We start from the raw sequence: 26798 nt of genomic DNA, 5'->3' as shown, positions 1-26798 counted from the left end.
GCCGATGAGAGGGGAGGCTGCAGTGCAGAGCTCGGGGTGTGGAGAGTGCCTGCACTGGTCTCGCGAGGGAACGGTGCCCAATGGGCAGGACTGTACTCGGTGCTCCCTGGGGGAGGTCCTCCTGCAGCAGGTGGCTGAGCTGCGGGATGCTGTTAATAGGCTGCAAGATATCAGGGAAGCTGAGAGGAAGCAGGAATGCTTGCTCCAGGCCCAAACTGTGCAGGGGCCTCAAGCGTCCCCTGAAGCTCATGGGGGAGAGGAGGAGGCTGTCAACCCAGGAAGCTGGGAAATAGTAACAACAAAAAACAACAAAAAAAGGAGGAAGAGGACAATTAAAAACAAGGGGCTTCCTCCTAAATCTGTTGTCCCCACCCAGAACCGCTTTGCTGTCCTGCAGTGGGCTAAGGAGGAAACGCACTGGCACCAGAAACAACTGGCTGGTGCACCGGTAAAGAAATCACTACTGGTGCTGCCAGGAAAAAGAGACGGGTCATAGTGGTAGGGGACTCTTACCTTGAAAGGGACAGAGGCACTCATCTGTTGGCCTGACCCAGTCTCAAGGGAGGTGTGTTGCCTACCTGGGGCATGGATCAGGGGCGTTGCAGAGAGGCTGCCTGCTCTAGTGAGTCCCACTGACTATTACCCACTTCTGGTGATCCATGTGGGTGCTGGTGATGTTGATAGCAGTAGGCTGGAGAACATAAAGAAGGACTACAGAGCCCTGGGAGAGGTGGTTAGGGGCTCTGGAGCTCAGATTGTCTTTTCATCAGTTCTCCAGGATAGAGGGGGGGACCTTAAAAAAGCTAGGAGGATTGGCCAGGTTAATTAATGGTTGAAAGGGTGGTGTCATAGTCAGGGGTTTGGGTGTTTTGAATACGGGACCCAAGTTTGTAGGCCAGGTCTACTGGGGGCTGGTGGAGCTGATCTGACAAAGAAGAAGAAGAGAGGTTTTGGTAGGAGGCTTGCAAGACTGGTCGAGGTTGCTTTAAACTAGGTGTGTTGGGGGAGGGGGGCATCGTTCCATCCCAACACACCCAGTCAGTTGCCAGCACCTACAATAAATGCTCAGAGCAATGTAGAGGTATTCCAGCAGCTCCAGCCAATGACCCGGCCTCATTTAGAGATTGGCTCAGATGCCTCTATACAAACGCCCGTAGCATGGGGAACAAACAAGAGGAATTAGAGATGTGTGCAGGTCTACGGAGGTATGATATAACAGGCATCACAGAAACATGGCGGGATGGCTCCTACGACTGGAGTGTTGGAATGGAAGGTTACAGGCTCTATAGAAAAGACAGTCCTGGCAGGCGCGGAGGGGGGAGTTGCTATTTATGTTAGGGATAGGCTGGAGAGTATGGAACTGTATCTGGGGACGGGTGAGAAGTCGACAGAGAGTTTGTGGGTCAAGGTTAAAGGGAGAACAGCGATGGGGGACATTACTGTGGGGATCTGTTACAGACCTCCTGATCAAGAGGAATCTGTGGATGAAGTGCTCTATAGGCAGATAGGAACAGCCTTATGCGAGCAGGCCCTTGTTCTCATGGGAGACTTCAACCACCCTGATATCTGTTGGAGTAACGGTATGGCCCGGCACAAGCAATCCAGGAGGTTCTTCGATTGTGTGGAAGGCAACTTCCTTCTGCAGGTAATAGAGAAGCCGACAAGGAGAGGTGCCATGCCTGACCTCGTGCTCACCAACAGGGAAGGGCTGGTTGGAAATGTGACGCTCCAGGGCAGCCTTGGTTGCAGTGACCACGAGATGGTCGAATTCGAGATCCTTGGGACAGTGAGAAGAGCGTGCAGCAAGGTCACTGCCCTGGACTTCAGGAGAGCAGACTTTGGCCCCTTCAGGAACCTGCCTAGTAAGGTTCCATGGGATACAGCCCTAGAGGGCAGGGGGGCCCAAGACTCTTGGTTGTTATTCAAGGATCACCTGCTCCAAGCTCAGGAGTATTGCATCCTGACTAGAAGGAAGCGCAGCATGAGGGCCAGGAGACCTCCTTGGATGGATAAGGAGCTGCTCAGGAAAATTCAAAAGAAAAAAGAGGCTTATAGAAGGTGGAAGCAGGGACAGGCAGCCTGGGAAGAATACTGGGATGCTGTCTGGGAAGCTAGGGACCAGGTGAGGAAGGCTAAGGCCCAGTTAGAATTGAACTTGGCTAGGGATGTTAAGGATAACAGGAAAGGATTCTATCGGTACGTAGCGAGTAAAAGACAGACTAGGGACAACGTAGGCCCCCTTTGGAAGATATCGGGAGAACTGGCTACCCAGGATTTGGAGAAGCCTGAGGTTCTTAATGACTTCTTTGCCTCAGTCTTCACTGGCAAAGGCTCTGACCGCACCACCCAAGTCATGGAAGGCGAACGCAGGGACTGTGAGAATGAAGACCCTAGGCCCACTGTAGGAGAGGACCTGGTTCGAGACCATCTTAAGAACCTAAATGTACACAAGTCCATGGGACCTGACGAAATCCATCCGTGGGTCCTGAAGGAGCTGGTGAATGAAGTTGCTAAGCCACTGGCCATCATATTTGAAAAATTGTGGCAGTCAGGTGAAGTTCCCGATGACTGGAAGAAGGGAAATATAACCCCCATTTTCAAGAAGGGGAAAATGGATGACCCGGGAAGTTACAGACCAGTCAGTCTCACCTCTGTGCCTGGCAAACTCTTGGAGCAGATTCTCCTGGAAGGCATGCTAAGGCACATGAAAAACAAGGAGGTGGTTGGTGACGGCCAGCATGGCTTCACTAAGGGGAAATCCTGCCTGACCAGTTTGGTGGCCATCTATGATGGGGCTACGGAACTGATGGACAGGGGCAGAGCAGTTGAAGTCACCTACCTGGACTTGTGCAAAGCGTTCGACACTGTCCCACATGACATCCTTGTCTCTAAATTGGAGAGACATCAATTTGATGGGTGGACCACTCGGTGGATAAAGAACTGGCTGGATGGCCGCACGCAAAGAGTTGTGGTCAATGGCTCGATGTCTGGTTGGAGACCGTTAACGAGTGGTGTCCCTCAGGGATCCGTGTTGGGACCGGTCTTGTTCAACATCTTTGTTGGTGACATGGACAGTGGGATTGAGTGCGCCCTCAGCAAGTTTGCCAATGACACCAAGCTGTGTGGTTCGGTTGATACGCCGGAGGGAAGGGATGCCATCCAGAGGGACCTCGACACGCTTGTGAGGTGGGCTGATGCCAACCTGATGAAGTTTAACCATGCCAAGTGCAAGGTCCTACACCTGGGTCGGAGCAATCCCAGGCACAGCTACAGGTTGGGCAAAGAAGAGCTTCAGAGCAGCCCTGCAGAGAAGGACTTGGGGGTGTTGGTCGATGAGAAAATGAACATGTGCTGGCTTCAGTGTGCGCTCGCAGCCCAGAAAGCCAACTGTATCCTGGGCTGCATCAAAAGGAGCGTGACCAGCAGGTCGAAGGAGGTGATCCTGCCCCTCTACTCTGCTCTCGTGAGACCTCACTTGGAGTATTGTGTGCAGTTCTGGTGTCCTCAACATAAAAAGGACATGGAACTGTTGGAACAAGTCCAGAGGAGGGCCACGAGGATGATCAGGGGACTGGAGCACCTCCTGCATGGAGACAGGCTGAGAAAGTTGGGGCTGTTCAGCGTGGAGAAGAGAAGGCTGCGTGGAGACCTCATAGCAGCCTTCCAGTATCTGAAGGGGGCCTACAAGGATGCTGGGGATGGACTCTTCATCAGGGACTGTAGTGACATGACAAGGGGTAATGGGTTCAAACTTAAACAGGGGAAGTTTAGATTGGATCTAAGGAAGAAATTCTTTACTGAGAGGGTGGTGAGGCACTGGAATGGGTTGCCCAGGGAGGCTGTGTATGCTCCATCCCTGGCGGTGTTCAAGGCCAGGTTGGATGAGGCCTTGGGTGACATGGTTTAGTGTGGGGTGTCCCTGCCCATGGCAGGGGGTTTGGAACTAGGTGATCTTAAGGTCCTTTCCAACCCTAACTATTTTATGATTCTATGTTTCTACTATGCAGCACAGCTGTATCAGAGATACAGCATGAATTCTAAAATCAGTCTAACTGCAACACGTCCATATTGTATGTGATCTCATTAGCCTGGGTCTTAGCTCTTCTGACTGAGCTGTAATTAATCTGTTTCAAGAACTAGCCTGGCTGTTGATTTGACATCCCAGTACCAAATATCTATTGTGCAAACATTTTAGATGGATTTAATACCAAATGGATGGGAGATTCTTGCTTGGTAAAAGCTACTAACCGACAAGATCTAGACAGTAATCAGTACTTGCCACTACTGTAAACTAGTAGTTTACAGGTAGTAAAATCCTGAGACCAGGTTTTCACCTGGTAGAAAATTGAGTAGCTAAACTGTGATGAAAATATTAAAAATTGATTTAAGTGTAAAATGGTATTTGGAGTAATGAAGTTTTTCTAATATTTAATGCAACATGGTTGTGATTTAGTGTACTATATTTAGGTAACATGTCTTTTGACATTAATAAGCTGTATAGATCATATAGGTTTTTTTATTTAATACTGTATCTGTCTTCAGCTGTTTATTCTAAATAATGTTTAAATACTGATAGGAAATATTGTTTCTTTTTATTTAAAGCATTCAGGTAATAGATTTAATTGAATTATTTTTGTGCATTGTTTTTACGAAAGCACATACACTTAAAGGACATCATATTTACACTCTGAGCATTCTGAAAAGTTTTTGCTCTTTAAGGTTTTTCTGTTTCAGGATTCACTAGTCCCTATTTTGACAGTCTGATAGAAGTATATCAGTCCTGCACCTATTGTATTCTCTGTCTTGTCTACAGAAAGAACAAACACTCCAACCTCCCACTCCCCCCACCCCCCCATTTACTTGGACTTTTTTCTGTCTTCTTCCTTTTCCTTTTTGTGTGGGTGCTCACATTCACTGTGTTGCTTGCCAAGCCCCCTTTCCTTTCTATGTGCCAGTGGAAAACAGAATCTTCATCGCTTCCCTTAACACACTGAAGGAGAGTTTCTACTTCATTCTTCAGACTTTTGTCTTCAGACTTTGGTCTGAAGCTCTGAGTCCAGAGTTTGCTTTAGAGAGAGGAAGTTGTGGTTATTCAGAGTTCTGGACAGTTGGTGAACCACTAAGTTGAGCGTGCATCACAAGTTACACAGTATATACTTGGGAGAAGAAAGACATTAAGACCAACTTCCCAAGGTAAAAATGGAATCTCCTATTTCACACCAGCTTCCCTGACATCAAAAACAGTGAGTCCAACTGAAGTCTCATGTATGATGTCTTTATTCTTCTTTTGACCAATCTTGTGCACCTGAGAAACAGCTTTTGAGGTACTTAGTACTCATGTCACACCAACCTGGACACTGACTTTTGGCCTCCATGGTCCAAAGTCGTGAGGCTAATTCAGCTTTCATTTGAGTTTTCTTTAGGTATCTAAAGGCAGAAAGGAAACAGGATAGGCTTTGCTGAGCTCTTCTGTGAAATCATAATTTGGCAATCAGGGTTGCGCATCTGAAAAGTGAGAGAAGTGGCAAAAAGAATAAAAATAAACAAATGCTGAGCAATATATTTTGGGTTTTGCATTGTTTTTCTGCTTCTGAAGGAAACAAATAATGGCCCCAAGAAACCATTTCTGCCACTGGTGATATGAGACTACAGATCTGCATGGAATACTTGAAAATGCATGAATTCCTCACTAATTTAAACAAACATTTAACATAATTTCAGATTTTACTTCATCATACCAATAAGCTACAAACAACTGTCCTTTGACTCAGAGCTTACAGCCCCTGGCAATTTCCTTTTTTAGCACATCATGATGTCTTTAGATGATATTTTACAGTATGACATAGTTAATAATTTGGTCTTTTAGAATAAAATGTAATAGAGAATGAAAATTAATATTCTTCTAGGGAGTTAAAATTATCAGGATCATGCTGCCAATCAGGAGTTTAATGAAACAGGAACAGAAGCATCAAAGTGACTTTTGAATGCAGAGTTTTATGATAAATATATTGAGTTATTTTTGTTGCCACTCTAACTTCTTGCTTATAAATATATTGTGACAATAGCAAAAGAAGATAGACATTGGAATTACCTACTCAGTTATAGGGGTAAACTTGCAAATGCTTTGACCTCTTCTGATATGGTCCTATGTGTTTACAGAATTGAAAGAAATTATTTTAATAAGTATCTTTAGGAAATTCTTAAAATTTATATTGGTGGGTTTTTTTTTTCTTTTTTTCTTTTTTTTTCTTTTTTTTTTTTTTTTTTTTTTTTTAGTACTGTAAATAATCTCAAAGTCTAAAATAAAGATGCTAATGGCAGGCAAAAATCCAAGATTTCTTTTCTTCTTCATACTGCACTTAATTTCTTCCCTACCTCCTGTTATCTGAAGACATGTAAGTAACCCCCATTCTTGAAGAATCTCAGCAACTCACAGTCTTTCATGTATTTCCTTTCCCAATACACAATGGTCAATTACCTTGTCATCAAAAAATAATTAAACATTACTGAATCCACAAAAGAAGTATGGAAAGTTGAAACAGTTTTTTATACTTCCATAGTACAACAGAAGTGATCAGAATGCAGTTCTCCAGCTACCTTCCATCCAAGTAATGAATTATGTAAATCTTGCTCTTTTTTTATCTCCACAATTTACGCATTCCGTGGTATACATTAACACTTTTTCTATAGGTGCAGTGGAGTGTTTCTTCTTTGAGTGCCAGTCCATAACGCAGCTGTAAGCGCACTCCATTGGAAGAATGAGACACATAGTTGAACCTCCTTAAACTAAGAAGACATTAAACACTTGCAGGGCATAAGTTTGGTATAGAATCATAGAATCATAGCTCAGAACCAAAGTACTTATGGACTGCATAGGTGCTTCACTTGACTGTTGTCTATTTGATTAGAGAATAAATGCTTTTCATTTAATTTACTGAAACTCCTAGACTTTTAAGTTCATTTCTGAATCTAGTAAAATTAATTTAAAGAAAATTAATTGTTTCATAATCAACATGTTTCATAGACTAAGGAAACAAAATGGAACAAGATAATGTAAATTAATTTATAGGAATCATTGGATCAAAAGGCTGGAAATGTTTCTGTAGGATCTTTGTCCAGGCTGGTCCAAAGTTCACAGGGAAGGGAATCTTTCTGCCTCTATCGGTACCTTCTGTATCAGGTCCTTCAGTGTTGTATGATACAATTTAACCAGATGTAACACCACAGTACCTTTATCATTCTATTCCTACCAGTAGAAATAGTAAAATGATTATAATTAATCAAACAAGTAAGTATTTTATTGAATTGGGACTTAAATGGAAGAGCCAGAAAACAGCTGCAGGCTGAAGGCAAAATAGACCCTATACATTGTAATCTTCTCTTTCTCCCCATGAATACTTCAAAGGGCATAACATGCTGTTTGGGGGGGAAAAGAAAAAAAGCTTTTTAAGCACCGCTTGTCCCATAATCGGTTTCAGATATTTGGCAGCCTATGCAACTTTGATAATGGAAAATAAATTATCGCACACAGAATACCGAAATGTTAATTATGCTTTTCATTGGCTTCAGCTAAATCCATGTTTTATAATGGATTTAGGCATACAGAACTACAGCCCAGAGGCTGAAATAACAGCTTGGTTTTTGCAGAGTTTTACAGATCATAGAAAGCATGTTGTCCGTGTGTCTTCAAAATGACTTTTTGATGGGGAGAGAAAAAATGGAATTATAGATGCTCAATGCATATATACTGCACACTCTATTATAATTAATAGAGGAACTGGTCTGAGCAAGAATATGTTAGCAGATAATGTTAATTATTTAAGAAAGAATGGCAGAATAAATTTGCATGTAAATGTTATGTATGGAAAGCAATGGTATTGAATCTATGTAATACAATACCTGAAGCAGTCACGTTTATTTTTATGGACATGCAAAACTGATGAACAAGAAGGTGACTTTTTACTACAGATGCACTTCAGGCACCAATTCATTAACAATACAAAAATGAATAATAAATACTTGAAATACGCTTCTCGTATCTGTCTCTAATGAGGATATAATTAAAAGTAAGTTGCAAATGGGAAGTCTTGTGTGAAATAAAGTTTTTAAATAAAATTAATAATATCTTCAGTGAACTGGCAAAAATGTTTTTATCGGAAATAATCACAGGGATTTGTACAAGATATTTAATAATGAACTCATGCATTAGAAACAAAAAATGCTTTTTCTCATCTGTTGAATGTTGTAAAGCAAGAAAGATAGCATAAGGAAAATTTATGTCTTGGAATACACCTGGTTTTTAAAGGTAGGTTATCTATGGCACATGCTTCAAGATTAATGGAGTTCTAATTATTTCACAATACATTCAGGACAACACAGCTGTTAGAGGCATATACAAGAGTTTCTGTTTCTCACTCTGTGAGTCTGACTTCTGAGTGATGAACTTCTCAGACAGCATTCTCTTAATGGTGTCTGCAGTGTAAGGTGAAAGAAGCCAAAACTCTACAAGGTAAAAGAAGAAAAAAACCTACAAAAAATCTCTACTATTTCATGCATCTTCACTTTCCTTTTGATTTTCTCATTCCAGACAGAAAGTATTTCTATCTGAAACCAAATGTATGTATTGAAACTTACTTTTTTCCACTGAAACCACTCTGTAGGAGGTTTAGCTGTCAATTCTCCACTCAAAGACAAGTGGCTTGCAGGGTGAATATATATTTTTCTCAACCCTTTGAGGAACCCTCTTTCAACCAGTGATTCTCCAAGCCTTTCCCAACTTCCTGTCAGCAGAGAACCCCAAACTACACATGCACTTCCAAGGGAAAGAATTGTGAGCAAACAATGAGCCATAGGAAATAAGCAGTACACTGTGTGCCCAGGCAAAATGACTGGAGGACTAATGTCAAAATGGGCCACTGTGACAGTCTCCAGTCACAAACATGAATAACTATAAACACAAATTCAAATTTTCATCTTTTTTTGTGTGCATAGGACTTAGAATGGCCTGCACCATACACTTGGGTTAAAGTCTAACTATTCAGTGGCCAGACTTTGTCTCAGAAGTCAGATAGCAGGGAAATTACATGAGCATCACTGTACTCAATGCCTTCTTGTCTTTCCTGGGCCTATAAAGTTCTTGTGTTTAAGAATAAACAATAAGTATTTAAGAATAAACAATGAATAAGTGAATAAGCAAAGACTTTTGATCCCTTGCTTTACCACCAGTCTGTCCCTGAGGGCTTTTCCTACCCAAAACATAAGCATACCTATGAGATGAGCATACCTAAGTACTTGTAGGCTTGAAAGGGCTGATGCACTGATCTATGATTTGTGCAGGTAGATCGTGAAGCTTCATCATTTTAATGCATTCTCATAGGATACCTCTGAGATCAGGAAGAACTGTTAGCTTTCTTGGTCACAGAAAGACTGAAGATCACATATGCTGGAGTACTGATTTGAAATCTAGGAATTGAGATCTGTACGACTTGCCCAAAAATTAAGGAAAGAAAGACAGCAAGGGAGCTGAGATTTCCGTCCTACTCTTCTGAACAGTCTCCTCAAGTTCCAGAACAGTGGAATAAGAATACTGGACTCTTTTATCTTCCTTTCTTCAATTGTGAATTTGCCTTATTCCCTTTTTCCTTCAACATCATCCCATTTACAACCTTTCCCATATCGCTCCTATTCCAGGTTGCTGGTTCTTCTCTAATGTCATATGAGACAATGGGTTTCCATTCCTTTAAGCAGAGACACTTGTCTCATGTGCAGTTCTGGTCGGATACATAGGTATAGCCTTCTTTAAGGTCTGTTCTGCAATCTTTATTTTAAAACTCTAACATTTTATCACTATCAGCATATTGAAAATTTGGCTATGATTATTGCCATGCAGACTTTAAATTTTTAGCCTTCTGGTCCTGTAAGAATATTTAGAAAGGCTCTCAGCTGCTCTTGTTACCAGCACAGCAGTTCTGAATGCTATTTAAGTAGCAGTGTATTTAAGAGTTGACATGTTCTTAGTAAAGTAAATGCAAAATATAAAACTTTAATTATGTATAAAAATTCAGGACTGAAAGACCTATACCTACCTCTAGAAAAAAGCTGAAACCCACATTCTCATATTGTTCTATGTACAGTAATATAAAAAAAACCCCAACAACAAGCAACACCAAACCCAATCAGATTCCATTATCAGGATCCCACAGTCTCAGGATACTTTCTGGGTATGAATTTAAGGTTACATAGTAATTCCCGTTCTATTCAAAGACAATTTGCCACATAAATGACTTAGTATATCACAGGTCATCTGTTTTAATTATTATTATTTCTTATTCCATCAGCTTTGTATGGTAGCAATTCCTAAGTCTTACTGTAACAAATACTTCTTGTAGCGTTGGAGAATCCCAGGTACTATGTTTTGAATAGTTCATAATATTTAATTTTTTGAATAGTGACTTTTTGAAACCATTCCACATCTTTTATAACTCCAAATCTTTCATTAAAAAGGAATTGTAAAAATCAACTATTTGTGTAAGAATGGCATACTGACATACAGACTTGGAAAATATCTTGCACTTGCTGTGTAATAAATCCGCTTTTTCAGATTTGTTGAACATATTAAACCATTCCTACTGCAAAAGGGAAAATAATCCTTATGTTTGGTCTTACTATAACTGGAGCATTAATGAATTTATGATTATTTGAAATCAGTGAGAGATATACACTTGACAGAATGTTCATTGTATTTCCTTCACTTTTATATCCTCTGTTTCAAAATAATGTTTTCCTTCTCCACACGTTTATAAGGAATAGGGAGTAAGGAATCTAGTGGAGATTTTAACACAGACTGAAGCCTAGGCAACATACAACTAGGGGCGCTTTTTTTGTTTTTTATAATATTATCATTTTCATTCCATGAATGAAATAAAGAAAGAATTAGTACTGGTTTTGGAGAAACCCCTCTCTAGGGGGGAAACATTAATTTCTTTCAATAACTAGGAATATTGATAGACCTTACTTCTGCCAACAGATGACTTGAGTCTTTAGTGCCCTTTAAAGATATATCTGTTCTGAAATATCCAAATAAAGTTGCTTTTAGTTCAACACATATAATTTAAAATGAAATTATGAAACTTGTTTTGCCACGTGTCCTCATTTTGATATGTTTTCCATCTGCTGCAGCACTAGCAAACATGAAGAAACTTTACGATGCGAACCTTAAATATTCAGTCCAAGTAGTAACATTGACTTTTGATTTTCTTCCAATTTAGTGCAGCTGGAAGCTGACAGTGAAGTCCCAGCTAAGCTCCAATGTTACGATGTAATAAAAATTATAATTTTCTTTGCATCCTCAATTAATGGTAGATAAAATATTTCTTTCAGATATCAAAAATTAGAGCCAATTTGGCTCACGTACATTTATACCAACTTCATGATTCTAATGAGTCTGCAAGCCTGTAAATAGAATAGCAGAGTTTCAAAAAAATTCCCATTTTTGCTTGAAAGAAAAATACATCCCATCATGTAAAAGTTCTGAGCTGATAAAGTAGGTGATCTTTTCCTTGAGATAAAGAACCATAGCCACTGAGTAACAACCAAAGGTAAGAAGAACAAGAAAGTAGTTTTGGAAGCATACTACAGAAAAATACTTGATGACAATGTATTTTTGCAGGCACAAAGCAAGTCTTTAAAAGTAAATAGTTAGGTAGATATAGCTTTAAGTCTTGGTATGCTATAATCCAAGCTGCAGTAGAAGGCAATTGTAAGATACCATTTGAGAACTTTAATTTTTGTTTTAGTTATATTCTTCATTTATTTTCTTAAAATATGAGGTACTGATGCCAATAAAAAGAGATGGATTTATAGCCATCTATAAGAATATGACTGGTTTTCAAAGAAGTAGACTGAAAAGGAGGTGAGTATTAGAAACAAAGATAGTGTGAGTTGGCATGTATACCCTATGCAACAAAAAAATTCTGATATGGGCAAAAGAGTAAGACATTGCAACTAAATTTCAAAGATATTCAGTCACAAAAGTGTATATGTAGAAGCTCAGTGATGTTTCTGAAGGAGTTTTACCCCTTCAGTTTCTTCTTATGTTTATTCCACTCTAAGTTTCAACTTTCCAAAAGAAAAAATAAGTCCAAGCCCATCAGGGAGAATGTAGAGGGAAAAAGCCTGTATTGTAATTAACATGTAAATGCTGAAACTCCAACCCTCTGAACAGCTTTTGTTGCAAAAGCTGTTATTCCCTCCTTTATAGAGAAAGGAAATTGAAGAAAAATTAAAAGTTCATAAAGGAAGACTGATAGGGAGGATAGGATAACAACCTTGTCCTACAATATTAATATTTTTATTATTGCACTCCTTGTTACAGTTTTGCCTTATTTAAAATGCCTGAATTTTAAAGAAGAGATAACTTAATTCTACAGAGTAGAACATTATATTGCAAAATGTCATATACTTGCATCTCATAAGGGATTGATCTTGTGGAATAAATGTTCGAACTGAAAATCATGTAACTGCTTAGTCTTTTCCATTGTTACCTACTGTTCCTCATTGTTACTTCATGTTTGATATTTGTGTTTGAATAAAGTACTCTTTTCACAATCCAGAATTTCTAGTGTTATGTCCCTGTTTCTATCAGGACTTAAATTTATGTCCAAAATTTCTTCTATTATTCTGTACTGCAGACATGAACTAAATTCACTACAGGCCATTCTCATTATAGCAGCCCTGGGTTGTATAGCATTTTAAATAAAATTACTCTTCTTTTCAATAAAGAAATAATCACATATTCAAATAAATACTATGTAAAGGCAGCTGCTTACTCATTGGATGGTCTCCAGCAGCAACATAGGCACTAAAAATGCAGACTGGTGTTGTACTGACCTCAATAACAGCTGTGAGGTGAAAAGAGAATGACCCATAGGTAATGCAGCTTTCTGTGAAAAACTGAAGGAGCACAGAAAATGCTCTCTATGCTCCATCCTTCTTCTTCCTGTTCAACTGCATGGTGCAGATTCTCTAACAAATGGGCATCTATAAAAGGCATTGTCAAAGGACTTTTTTACAAGGGCAGAAGTCTGCTGTCTGCTTGCAGGAGGGAAACCTTATGTAATGAGGACCTTTCTGCACATAGATTCATACAACGTTGCCAGAATCTTTGTGTGGAGTGACCATAAATAATAAACAACCACATGAAAAAATGTGCTCTAGTATGCAAATCTGAAGAAATTCAACATATATCGAATTACATATTTATTTTAGTTTCATTCAAATATTTTAGTTTCGTTCAAGTAGTTGAAATTCATTCAATAGTTCCTCATCTGCAATAAGGCTTTGTGAATTCATAGGCTTATTAATAAAAATTAAGCACATGATGTTGTTATGGACAGTATAGAATGATGGAGAGTGATGTGTTTTATATTAGACACCTTTGGTTATTGGTTTCTCTGAGTAATTAATTATCATACCAACATGTATAGAGTAAGGAACCTCCCAAATCAGGTGTGAATAGAGGTGCAAAATCTTTATTTTGTATCAGAAAAGTAATCTGAAGATGGCATTTTTGCACAATGTTTGTTATCCCTAAACCCATAATACTACCTTTTAAAGCAAAGACAATTAAAGCAAACATGGCTAGTCTTAGCAGTAAAGCCACTGACCAGTATTTACAAAAGGGCATGCTCAATCCATGTGACAACACAATTGCCACCAGTAGTGATGAACAAAAGCAAAATCTTATGTTTACATTAAAAACATCTGATGTTTGTAAAACTGTTTAAATGTTCATGTCACTATTTTTAGAAAGTTTAATGTTTACTGCTTGAAATTAAACTGTTTACAGAACACAGAAAGTGTGGTGGGCTTTTCATTTATTGTAATAAGTATGATAGCAAAACACTGTCATAGTTTAAAAGTAAAACAAAATCGCATACATTTTTTTTTGGCATTTGTAATAAACACTTGGAGATGGGAAGTAGCATTGCTTTATTCTGTAATGCTGAAACACCCAGGACACAGCCCTGGTCACTCCTGAAATATCTTTTGCACTATAAAACAAGAAATTTATTCCTCCTGTGTACTGGTCCGCCTTTGTTCCTGTGACTATGTTAGGGATGTCTCTTGTGTATATAAAGTGGTATGCACAAGCAAAGCCTGAAGGCTGAGTTTCCTGCATTTCAGTATTAGAAAAATCTAGAAATGGTGTCTCAATATCTTTGCTAACCTACCTTACCAATTTCCTTGTAACCAATGATATGTGTAATATGAAGTTACATAAGTAAATACAAAGTAAAATTACAAAGGAAAGTGGGAGTTTGCTTGCTGGGTCACCTGCAGTACTCTACTGACTTTGACATTTTGACCATTTCTAGTAACTCTAGAAGTAGCTGAAAAGTACATGAAGAAAATTTTAAAAATGCAGCAAATTATTGTCAGTAACTACAGACCTGAAATATTTTCAAAGTGGTGATTGATGATGGGTTTTGCACTCTCCCAAGTAATCCCAAAATAAATCAACCAAGCAACCCTGTTTTGCCTTTTTCTTTCTTTCTTCCTTTCTCTCTTTCTTTCTTTCTTTCTTTCTTTCTTTCTTTCTTTCTTTCTTTCTTTCTTTCTTTCTTTCTTTCTTTCTTTCTTTCTTTCTTTCTTTCTTTCTTTCTTTCTTTCTTTCTTTCTTTCTTTCTTTCTTTCTTTCTTTCTTTCTTTCTTTCTTTCTTTCTTTCTTTCCTTCCTTCCTTCCTTCCTTCCTTCCTTCCTTCCTTCCTTCCTTCCTTCCTTCCTTCCTTCTTTCTTTCTTTCTTTCTTTCTTTCTTTCTTTCTTTCTTTCTTTCTTTCTTTCTTTCTTTCTTTCTTTCTTTCTTTCTTTCTTTCTTTCTTTCTTTCTTTCTTTCTTTCTTTCTTTCTTTCTTTCTTTCTTTCTTTCTTTCTTTCTTTCTTTCTTTCTTTCTTTCTTTCTTTCTTTCTTTCTTTCTTTCTTTCTTTCTTTCTTTCTTTCTTTCTTTCTTTCTTTCTTTCTTTTTCTTTCTTTCTTTCTTTCTTTCTTTCCTTCTTTCTTTCTTTCCTTCTTTCTTTCTTTCCTTCTTTCTTTCTTTCCTTCTTTCTTTCCTTCCTTCTTTCCTTCCTTCCTTCTTTCCTTCCTTCCTTCTTTCCTTCCTTCCTTCCTTCTTTCCTTCCTTCCTTCCTTCCTTCCTTCCTTCCTTCCTTCCTTCCTTCCTTCCTTCCTTCCTTCCTTCCTTCCTTCCTTCCTTCCTTCCTTCCTTCCTTCCTCTCTCCCTCCCTGTCTTTCTTTCTTTCTTTCTTTCTTTCTTTCTTTCTTTCTTTCTTTCTTTCTTTCTTTCTTTCTTTCTTTCTTTCTTTCTTTCTTTCTTTCTTTCTTTCTTTCTTTCTTTCTTTCTTTCTTTCTTTCTTTCTTTCTTTCTATTGTTGGGGTTTTTTTGTTTTGTTTTTTAATTTCTTAATTTAGGCCACCATATCAAATATTGCGTTTCAGTAAGCTTGGAGGCACTTCTGTATTGGAGACATTAGTGTTCAGATGCTGATCATTCAATAGTTTACTCCAGTTGATAAAAGTGCGAGTAACAGGGAGTTTCCTTCATTGATATTTCCCCCATATATCTTCTGAGAAAGCCTGAAGGTTTTCCAGAATGGCAGTATGAAACCTGGTGTCCTCAGCTTTCAGAAATTTCACAAAATCTGTGGCAAACTGACTTTGGTCTATCATATGTAGACTGTCACTCACAGACTTGCTGACAGTTACATGGAGGTTGGCATCTTTGAAGTGTATCTGGAGGAGAAAGATCCCTGTATCTTGGGTGGTAAATGGAGTCAGGGCAAAAGTCCAGTCTGACTTCCAAAGGCTGTTCCAGTGATTTGAAGCCTGGTACTGATGAGCCCCAATGCAAGCCACAAGCATCTGCCTCTTCCCCAGGCTTTTTTTGAACACGCAGCAGTTTGCTACAGGAAAGCAGCAACTTATGTATGCCTTCAAGCCTTTGTGGAGGTTTTCTTTCCACAGTTCCCCCTCATCTAGCATCACCCCATGCAGCTGAGGTTTTCTGGTGACCCGACGCAGGTGGTCAAGCTCAAAAGAGAATTTGTCCTGAGGGTCGAAGAAGCGGTTTCCCCCCAGGTCATCGTAGTGGGTCAGAAGCACAGTGTGCCCATTTATTTTGGTGCGGGTGAAGTTGCTCTTGTGACAGGCCCCTATGCGGGCAGCCTCCTGCCTCACCAGCTGCTCATCTTGCACCAGAGCAGAGAGATCTTGGACAATCTGGCTGAATTCCCCAGGAGGAGACTGTCGTAGTAGGCTGCAAATGAAAGGCACCTTCTCTGGCTTGCACAGGTCCTGCCTCATGCACATGCTGGGAGCTAGGGTGTCCCAAAGGGCAGGGGATTGCAGATGAGGGGAGAGCACTTCATGATGGAGGGATAAGGTACAAGATGGTGGCAGGGGAAGGGAGGGTGTGTGCTGGGAAGGGATCTGTGCTAGGGTCCCGCAGTCTGTGACCTCAGAGCGTCACCAGGGCAGCGCTGGTGGGGTTCCAGTGCTGGGAGTTGTGCCAGGTAGGGAACAGGGGTGCAGGGGTAGGAAGGGGGCCTGATCGGCAACTGGACTAAGCCAAGGTGATGTCCTGCCAAATACCACTGCAGTGAAGAGACCTGAGCAGGAAGTGCAGAGCCACCATGGAGGAGAACAGATATCCTCCCGATGTTGTACCTTATCTTCCTTTTGCTGCTCTACCTCTTCCTCCTCCTCTCCTCTCCCTGCCCTGCGACAACTGCTGCTGTGTGATCTCCCCCCCCATGTCTGTGCTCGGCCTATGACTGCATTGGGAGGGCCTGTGGCAGCCAGTGCAGCCTGGTCTGGCCTGGTCCAGCCAGGGCTGTTGAGGCTGGTTGGGTAGGCACAGGGCTGGTCCTCGCTGATGCTTGCTGTTGGCACTCCTCTTCCCACCATTGCCCACAGCTGCTGAATCACATCAGCCTCCCCACATTTCCCTCCTTTCACTGCACCTCTTTCTTCACCCTGACTACCCCTTGTTTTCCTTCACACCCTCCCTTTCCCTTTCTTTGAACCTTTTTGCTACCTTTGCCCTCAGTCTCTGGGCATGGAGCAAAAATGTGTTCTTTTGTGCCTCAGAGACTGCTACATTCTCAGAAATCAGAAGACAAGGATGTTCTAGAGTATGAAAACAGCAAAGTGCAAGCTTTTTAGGCTAAAAAAAATATAAAACTTCTCCCCTTTCCCTATTAAAAGGCAATGACATGAGCCAGAAGTTTCCTTAACCTGATCTCCCATACATGGTTTTTGAACATCATTCAGGATGATTTCATGGATGGGAAGATCGATTTTGAAAATACAATGCAGTTGTTTAAAAAATTTGAATTGCCTTTTAATTACTCACATGTAAAACATGTTTTCAAGGTGAGGAATATGTAGATGAAGCAATTAAATACATTTAGAAGTCAAGTTATATTTTGCTGACTTATAAAAATTAACATTTTGAGAAGTGAATTTCATGCTTGTCGGGTCTGCAAAACCAGCAAATAACTTGTCTTATCCAGGTCTTTTGCTTCTGTGTAAAACAGATAACTGAACAGTTGCACTAGAATCATAGAATAGAATCACAGACTCATTTAAATTGGAAAAGACCTTTAAGATTATCAAGTCCAGGCATTAACCTAGCACTGACAAATACACTACTAAATCATGTCCCTAAGTGCAGCATCTACATATCTTTTAAATACTCCCAGGGCTGGAGCCTCAACCACTGCCCTGGGCAGCCTGTTCCAATGCTTGACAGCCCTTTTTGGTGAAGATTTTTTTCCTAATATCCATCCTAAACCTCCCCTGGTGTAACTTGAGGTAATTTTGTCTTGTCCTGTCACTTGTTACTTGGCAGAAGGACACACAAATAATGCCAACTTTTCACCACACCATAATATTGTACTTCGATAGAAAATATATAGGTTTTGATTCCCAGCTTTTTTGTAACTTAGCTTCACTTGAGAAAAATTAAAACATTCTCGTTTCACCCCATCCTTCTGTGATCAAGCTAACAAGCCCAGACATGCCTGTCTGATGCTGGGCAGAACCCATTAGAGTGACTTTCTAGAAATCCTTTTGCTGGGAGGACAATATGGAATTGTCTGTACTTCTCAGGCTTCAGGTCAACATAGATCCAGCACACTTGTTAATTCAATTTTTCACTATACATCTTCTCTGAACTATGTAAGAGGTATGCTGGAATGGATGGCGATTACACTCTAACACTTGGGAAAGAGTGTGAGTTTGAGATATGGCAACATTTAAAAGATTTCTATGAAAGTTATATGATACAGCTAGAAATTTGACATACTAATAAGTTAATTTAGTGTAGGCAAGCAAAATACCACAAAATGAATGCAGTCCTAAGTGAGAAGATTCAGCAAAATTGACTGTCTTTGGTTTTCATGTTCTTTAGGTCCCCTCTAGTTCCCTCAGGTCCCCTCAAAAGATATATGATTTTTCCTTTTAGCTCACCTTTTTTAACAAATTAGCTGTTTGGCAAAGCTGTTTTCCTAAGGGACTGAAGCCAAGTGGCTATACATATGTGATTTCTTTGAGAATTTTGTAACCAGCTGGCTAATTCTGTCCAGATTTGATGAGGAAAATTAATTATGGCAAGTCTGAAACTTTTAGGTCACATCATGCTGACAGGCAGGCAGAGGATAGGCATAAAAATTTCCTCACTCTATCTTGTTCTTCTCTCATTGTTCTATGCCTTGTCAAGCCAAGGTAAAACCAGCAGTGTGAACTCAGGCCTCGCTAAAGAGGCTGTCGGTGGCTTTTGAACTTGCACTGCATTGAAAGAATTTCCAGCCTTGAGAATCTCATGAGAACTTGAAAACATTTCTCAGTGTTTTGGTATTTTCGACCTACTTTACTTTCTGACAGAAATTTGAGATAGATAGCTGGTCAGTTGTAATAAAGAGTAATTATATGAGGAAGTGACCTGCATAGAACGACTGATTTAATTATATTTAACACTATAATATACTCAACAGTCTGATTTAGTTATTTATAGCAGTACTGCTAGGTATTCTTCGCTATTTGAGAGAGATTTGAGTATATTCAGTAGTTTTGGGGCTCAAATTGTTCATCAGTGTAATACTACGTAAAAATGCAAAGCAGTCTGGAAGGAAATCTTAGCCAGCATCATTGTCAGTAACTATGCATTAACAGTTAATTGAATGGTTATACATGACAATAATTTTTATAGAAAATATTTTTTAAAAATATCTTGATTCTTTCTTGTCTAGTCTCATTGGATTTATTTTACTGTAATGTTCCAATGCTCTTTTGAGCATTATCAGAACTATGAACATTAAGATTTTAAAGGTATAATCCATTTTCATATAATTCATCTCAAGTCTGTCTTTGCCAAGATACTTTTTATGAATAGCAAAGAATTGATGTGAAGAAAGAAAAATAAAAATAACAAAAATAATTTTTTTTTAGCAACATGATTTTCATAACTTTAACTTGAAAAGTTCTCCTGTATAGTATTATTGCCTGTATTCCATCTAGACATAGCTGAGGTAGAAAATTTAACTTTTTGCCCAGCTTTACTTTGTGCCAATACCTAAGTAAACATTGCCAAGGTCCTCACAGATTCTTTCATTCCAAAATGAGTTGGTATTTTCTTTTTCTACTTAATGGTTATGAGTAAATTTGTTGTTTTCTTAGAGTTGTTAAGAATCAAATTGAAGATATCAACCTTAGATGTGGGATTTCTCAAGCAGCAATGAAATGAGTATTATTAGCATTTGTATTGAATTATTTTCTTGATGGGGATTTCTGTTAAAAATCATCATTACAAATGTCTTTCACAAACTCGAAGCAAGTTCTTATGTACTGATTTGCAAAATTTTTGTCTAGAACTCCTTATGAAATTCACTTTCGTACTTGTTTTGGTTATCGAATGCATTCTTTATCGTTGTACTATTCAGACAGTCCTTAATAGGAACTGTACTGCATAGGAAGAATGAATCATTATCATTTCAGGTTTTATGGTATCTCTTCAAAATTAATCTTACTTAATAGTAATCAAAACTCTTCATCAAAGAGAAGCCAGGACTCAAGTAAACCATTTCATGTTTATAGACATTTTTGGAGCAGCTATACTATCAACGTTGGCTGTCATATTATTAGATGCTAAAATGTAGCCTCTTTGGTAGTCTCAGTTTAAAGAGCCAACGATTATAAATTTTGATGAGCTTACAGTAAAAAAAAAATGAGGCAATGATTTTCCATTTATTTATTTTTGTGAGTACTTCTGCTGGTAAGTATCCAAAATATCTCTTAATTTGGCAACTTTTAAGAATCATGCAAGCTAAAATGTTAGGAAGATCTATATTTTATATGCACAATTTTTCTTATGCACAAACTACAAATATTTCTTGTAGATATTTTTTTAAGAATAATTAAGATTTTTAAGCCTGAGAAACAGGTAAATGGCACAAATGGTAAAAAAGTATTATACTACTCAAATGCTTTTGCCCTTTCGATTTTTTGAGTGGCTTTTATACTGAAATACTGAAATTAATTAATGTGCTAACATTTTGTAAACTCTGAAAACAAGCTTACAGTATAAGAATTCTGAAAGTGTGAATAATTAATCTGAGTTAAACATTCTGGGTTGTTAAGAATAGAACATGTTGTCATAGGTTATTATAAAATATCTTGTCTTCAAACTTTAATAGTGTTTCCTATTTCATTGTGGTGGGTTTTCCCTGGTTAGATGCCAGGTGCCCACCAGAGCTGCTCTATCACTCCCCTCTTCAACTGGACAGGAGAGAGAAAGTATAATGAAAGGCTTATGGGTTGAGATGAGAACAGGGAGAGATTATTCACCAACTACCATCATGGGCAAAACAAACTCAGTTTGTAGAAATTAGTTTTATTTATTACTAATCAAATCAGAGTAGGATAAAGAGAAATAAAACCAAATGTTAAAACCAACTACTGCCACCCCTCCCTTCTTCCAAGGCTTAACTTTCAACTTTAACTGCTCTTGGGGCCAGCCGGCATTGCCTCTGTTTCATGTAAGGGAGGCTTCCAGCACTTTCTCACAGAAACAACCCTTGTAGCCCCCCTGCTACCAAAACTTTGCCACACAAAACCAATAAATTGATGTATTGAAAGAATTTGATCTCATGATAATTTGGTCATCCTTATTTTATTTTTTAGATTACTGTTTTCCATATGTTGTATGTAAATTTACCAGACAGTATTTAAAATATGATTTAAATTGCTGTTGGAGAGACAGCATATTAAATATATTTTCCACTCACTGATTTTCATACTGCAGGTTTATTTTAGTGCATAGCACTTTAGAGGCTTTTTATAATGTGTTTTAATATTGCATATATGTTAGATAGAAATTTATTGTGATTACTTAGGAGCTAATTATGTCATATAGTACATTTTAATTTGTATGAAATATTTTTAACACACAAAGTCAAACCCAAAAGTTGCTTATAGAAGTGGAAGAATATTATTTGATAATGCATAGCAGTCACTGTTGTCTGAGTTTTTTTTCTATTATTCTTGCTCTTATGATCACTTATAATAGTGATTTGTGTGTATCTTTGCATCATTGCATATCTTTGTCTTGACTGCTTTGGTGTTTGTGTTGGTTGTGGTTTCTTTTTTATTATTATTTATTTATTTATTTATTTATTTCCCCAGAAAACAATTGACAAACGGAAGGAACATGTGATTAACATAGAAGACTTCAGGGCAATTTATCGAACCATTGTACACAGACCTGAATTCCTTGAACTTTTCCGTGCTTACTCTCCAAACAGCAAAACTCTAGCTCATGGCCAGGTCGTTGAATTTCTTAAGAAAGAACAATATGAAACTGAAGAGTGTGAAACAACTGCCTTAGAAATAATTTTAAAGTATGAACCCATTGAAGAAGGTATGCATAGTTTAAGTATTTGATTTCTAGTTCTTATTTATTGTGCTACTGTCAGTGACTGTGTTTATAATTTTGAATACTTACCTGACAATGCAAACTGAAAATTAAAGAAAATGAACGTAAGCAATTATATGATAATTTTGTATGTTATACAATATCTTTTGTGAGCACATGTAAGAATGCTGGTTTTCTTAAAATTCAGATCTTTGAACACTGTGAATGTAATAATGCAAAAACCCATTAATAAAGCACAATAAATTTCCATGACCTATTGCTTAATGATGGCATATTACATACCAGATCCATCATTCTTACTTCTGTTTGCAAGACTCTGTTCCAAAATCTACATGTAGATTGCTTCAAACAAAACACTAAATCTTCAAACTGCACTAAATCTTTTTAATGCCCATTGAAACATGAGAATGACAATTATTAGGAAAAAAATCTGATTTTTTTTTGTTTAGCTAAATTGTTCAAAAGTAATTTTGCTTAATAATTTAGAGGAATATGAATATTGGATTAAAAAGATAAAAAAATAGCTTGCATTTTGTTAGCAACCGGCCTGTTCAGCACAGGATCTTTGTCTTAGAGGAAATCAACCATAATTAAATCAGTAATAATGAATTAATTTTTTAAGTTTACAGTGTTAAAATCTGAAAACTGATTACATAATTTTTAAAGACTAGAAAATGTCAGAATTTAATGTAATATAATTTAGTATAACTCTACAGACTACTGTGATTCACAATCGTAATAAAGTGAAAATAAGTGTAGTTAAACCCATTTCAAAGCATATTTTGCAACCAAGATCATTCTAATCTTATTTCAGGGTCATATAAATTGTACAGCATTGTTGATACAGTGGAGATTTTTGCCAAAAGTTTATCATGCAAATGAAAAAATGCTACTAGAGTTTGTTATAGTACTTATTTTTTGTACTATTGAAACCTATGATTTGATAGAATATTCTCCATTAATCATGCTTTTTGCACTTGGTATAATTGAGTGTCATGTGGTAGAAAAGTTAAATGTAGAAATAATCCAATATCAGAGATTTTACAGGGGAAAACATCTTCTAAGGATGTATCTACTGAGAAGATTGAAATCTGAGACAGTTATGTTGTGGTTTCCCCTCAGCTAGGTGTGATTAATAATGACATTAGGGGTGCACTGAAGCAGTCTTGCAGATGTGGTAGATTCTCAGCATCTTCAGCGGGCATGGGGTCTGATTGTTAATCTGTCCCATTATATATATATTGATGCTATTATCTGTGGTATTGGGGTTAAAACTATAATAATGCTATCCCAAGCAGAAATGCCATTTCCATTTTCTGCTCTGATCAGTTTCTGAGAGTAGGTCTCTAGACACAGACTTCTACTATTACAGAGTCATGGAACTGTTTAGATGGAAATGGACCTCTGGAGGGAAGCTACTCTAGCCTTTTGCTTAAAGCAAGGTTAACAATGACTTTAAAATAGGTTTCTCTGGATATTTTTTCAGTCAAAACTTGAAAACATCTGTGGACAGAGATCCATAGTTTCTTTCATGTACCCAGAAAAGGCTTCCAAGAGTTTTTACACCAGGAACCAACTGGCAAACTTGTAGTTTCCTGAATTGAATGATAAAATCATAGAATCATAGAACAGTTTAGGTTGAAGGGACCATTTTAAAGGTCACTGAGTCCAACCCTCCTGCAATAATCAATCAGATCAGGTTGCTCATCTATCACCTCTCTGGGCAATCTGTTCCTCTGTTTCACCACATGCATTTCGTACACTTATTGCTTTAAAAGCCTTTTCTTTTTATATAGTTATTATTTTTTTCTTTCTGTGTTTCAATTTCTTTGTTTTCATGGTGGTCTGCTTTCTCTGCTCTCTGTCCTTTATTTAACTTTTCCCCTTGTCTTTCTGTATATTCTGTTCTTCAGCTCACTTTTGGTCATTATACACCATTTTTTACTTTAGTTTTCTCAGGGTTCTTATCTGTCATTTTACTTGTCTACTCATTTTACTGTCTTCTCTCACTTGAGTCATTTAGTGATAATGCACACCTTCTTCCTCTGTCACCCAAAGACTTATAGGTCCCTGTGACTGACTTGCAGAAGCAGCACTGTTCAAGATCCTCGTAGGTGCCTGATCACCTTCTCTGAATCATAAGAATTCCGAGATGAGTGGAGTAATATGCATATTCTTCAGCTACAAAAGGCTGCCTCAAGTTATGGTGTAACATTTCTGCCAAGTTTCACTGAACATAACTTGAGGCAAAATCTTCAGCTAAGCTAAGTAAAGGAAATCAGAGCTAACTGAATTTTACTACAAGCTGTTACTTTGGCCAGTAGAACATGAAGCTCAGATGTTTAGCTTTGTCAGTTTCCTTTGGTTCTCTGTCTTTGATAATGGGTGGATATGATTACTGATTAAGAAAAATAAAACCCAAGAAAGGGAAAATCTTCCTTTTGAGATAATAGCCTTGGAAGATCTCTCTGAGGATTCACACTGTACTTGAAAGGAGAAACTGGATTACTCTTTCAACAAGAAGCGGAAGACATTCATTTTCATTAAGAGTCACTCACTAATAGCTACAAGACCTTTGATTCCTTATGCCATTGCTCTCTGAGGTTGCCTTTCAAAATAGAACATATTTTACTGAATGCATTCTACTCTTTCTGAGAACTAATATGTTTACTAATTAATTATACAATAAGTGAATGGTTTATCTATTTGTATGGGAAAGTTAATAGCTATAAAGTAGTTAAACTATGAAGACTCTTTACTCAGTTAGAAAACAAATTTGTAAACATCAACTGAAGTTTCTATGGTTTTCAGTTCAATGTCTGGTTTAAATTTCAGATGCTGAGCCAAATTCTTGTTTGTTTCTTCATCTGTGATAAAATTGTTTATTTTGCAATTAGAAATAATCTTACTGAATGAAATAATAATTGCATTATTCATGCTCCTTCAAGTGAACTAATACTCCCACTCAAATGTATTTATTGGAAAGTTCCAGTTATGACTGACATGGTAGTTGATTCATATGGTATTGAGATATACCCATTTTGTGTAACTGTTATTCTGAATTTGGTGTAGAATATTCTTCATCTGGATGATTTGCTGGACTCATCTGCTATCCTTGTCCGGTGTATTGCAGAAAGAAAAAAGGGCAGACTGACACTTGATTTCCTGGTTTACTAGTAGTAACAACCATTATCTGTTAAACTTGATAGCACTCGTATGTCGATATTAAGATGAAAGCAGTGACTAGATTTTATATACAACTTTGATAAATCCATCTATAACCTTTAGTGCATCACTAACGTTCACGTACATATAGAGAAGATCCAAATGTCACTTTTTTCTACACCATCATTTGGTTATGTCTCCATTTTACTATTCATTTTGCAGACAAAAAGTATTGCTCATTATTCAGTATTTGCATGGATGCAACTAGAATCAGAGTGAAGATAAGAAGGTGTATCCCACTATTATTTACACTGCAATGCCATTCAAAGAGTCTGCTCCTGTCTATTTCCCTGCTAGGCTGTACAAAACCAGGTCAAACATACAATCCTGTCTTGAAAAACTTACTTACTTTGTGAATAACAATATAAGCTTGGTGCATCCATCAGATAAAGAATTTGAGTAATCATAGAATTATAGAATGGTTTGGTTTGGAAAAGACTTTAAAGATCATCTAGTTCCAACCCCCAATCCAGAATGTATTTATACAATTGTATAATAACAATATAAAAATATAAAGAAGTATTGTACATTTATATGCAAAATATATAAATATATAATATTATTAATATTGTTTATTTAAAAACCCATTTTCAGCTTATTCCAAGCATATAAATTCTTTTAAGCTTGTTTTTTGCATGGGTCAGAGAAAGACAGAGAGCATGACTTTGCAGGAGAAAACTTTTAATTCCATTGGCCACTATATACAAAATTTAACAGAGCAGATTCTTTCTTCTACAAATTTTATAAAAAGTTGCATGAAATAAGAAAGAAGACTTAAACTGTATCCTTATTATAGCCAAGGAAATGTTTCTGTCTTTACTGTTCACTTAAAGCATAAATGTTTTAGTCTGATATTAAGTAGTCAGATATCATAGCATTAAATCCAATTTGTCAATGTTTATGTCTTGATTATATTATTACCTGATACCTTTAACAATTATTGAAAGCTTCCTTCTTCCAATATAGCAGAATAATACCCTTGTCTCTGACTGCAAGTATTTCTCAAGAGTTCACCCCTAAAATTCCCAGCAGATGTATTTGTACTCATTTTGATATTTCTGATGGCCAAGTAACATAAACATTTAATTACTAATTCAGCTATTAGGATATAAAGCATACACACATTTAATACCAGGGAAAACACTTTTCTCCTGTTTCCAGGCTCAACTTCAGATCAGTTTCCTCTCCTCCCCATTTCCTAGTCTCCACTTCAGGCCATACATCTGCCGTCATCTGAAACTGCAGGTTGTACTCAGTCTTTCAGTGAGGAATGAGGCACTACAGGTTGCTGTGGTCAATGCATTTATTGATTTCTTTCTGCCACTTCACCTTTGTCACACTTTAGTTATATGCAGTTCAAGGACAGCAACTACCTATACCTGGGAATAAAGTTTATAAGCCAATGTAATGTAAGGGTATGTAATAAGCTGTATAAAAATATAAATATTTTAGTATTTTTCATTAATATAAAAGATAAATAAAAAAAAGTAAACAGTTAGTGGTCCAACTTCTAATTACATAGAGAAATATACAGAACATGAAAAAGAAATTAATCAGAAATGAAACCCAGATACTATTGATGAAAAG

General features: G+C 37.7%; 2 protein-coding genes across 2 annotated transcripts in view; one reads left to right on the top strand and one right to left on the bottom strand.

The window, feature by feature from the left end:
- Window positions 1–15285: 15285 nt before the first annotated feature.
- On the bottom strand, window positions 15286–16363 carry CAPZA3 (capping actin protein of muscle Z-line subunit alpha 3; the record flags this gene model as incomplete). The annotated part of the gene is made up of 1 exon (XM_080609736.1): window positions 15286–16363. The coding sequence occupies one exon, from the start codon at window positions 16361–16363 to the stop codon at window positions 15596–15598; it is 768 nt and encodes a 255-aa protein (XP_080465862.1). The 3' UTR covers window positions 15286–15595.
- Window positions 16364–16823: 460 nt separating this feature from the next.
- The window catches only part of PLCZ1 (phospholipase C zeta 1), a gene marked incomplete at both ends in the record, with an annotated part of 52819 nt that continues 42844 nt past the window's right edge, over window positions 16824–26798 (top strand). Inside the window, 3 exons of the mRNA XM_080609725.1 lie at window positions 16824–16903; window positions 17278–17428; window positions 21737–21971. Of these exons, the coding sequence (XP_080465851.1) occupies window positions 16824–16903; window positions 17278–17428; window positions 21737–21971 (466 nt within the window). The remainder of the gene's footprint in view (window positions 16904–17277; window positions 17429–21736; window positions 21972–26798) is intronic.

The sequence above is a fragment of the Psittacula echo genome (genome assembly GCF_963264785.1).
Source record: "Psittacula echo genome assembly, chromosome: 1".
Classification (NCBI taxonomy): Eukaryota; Metazoa; Chordata; class Aves; order Psittaciformes; family Psittacidae; genus Psittacula; species Psittacula echo.
This window is presented reverse-complemented; position numbering and strand designations above follow the sequence as displayed.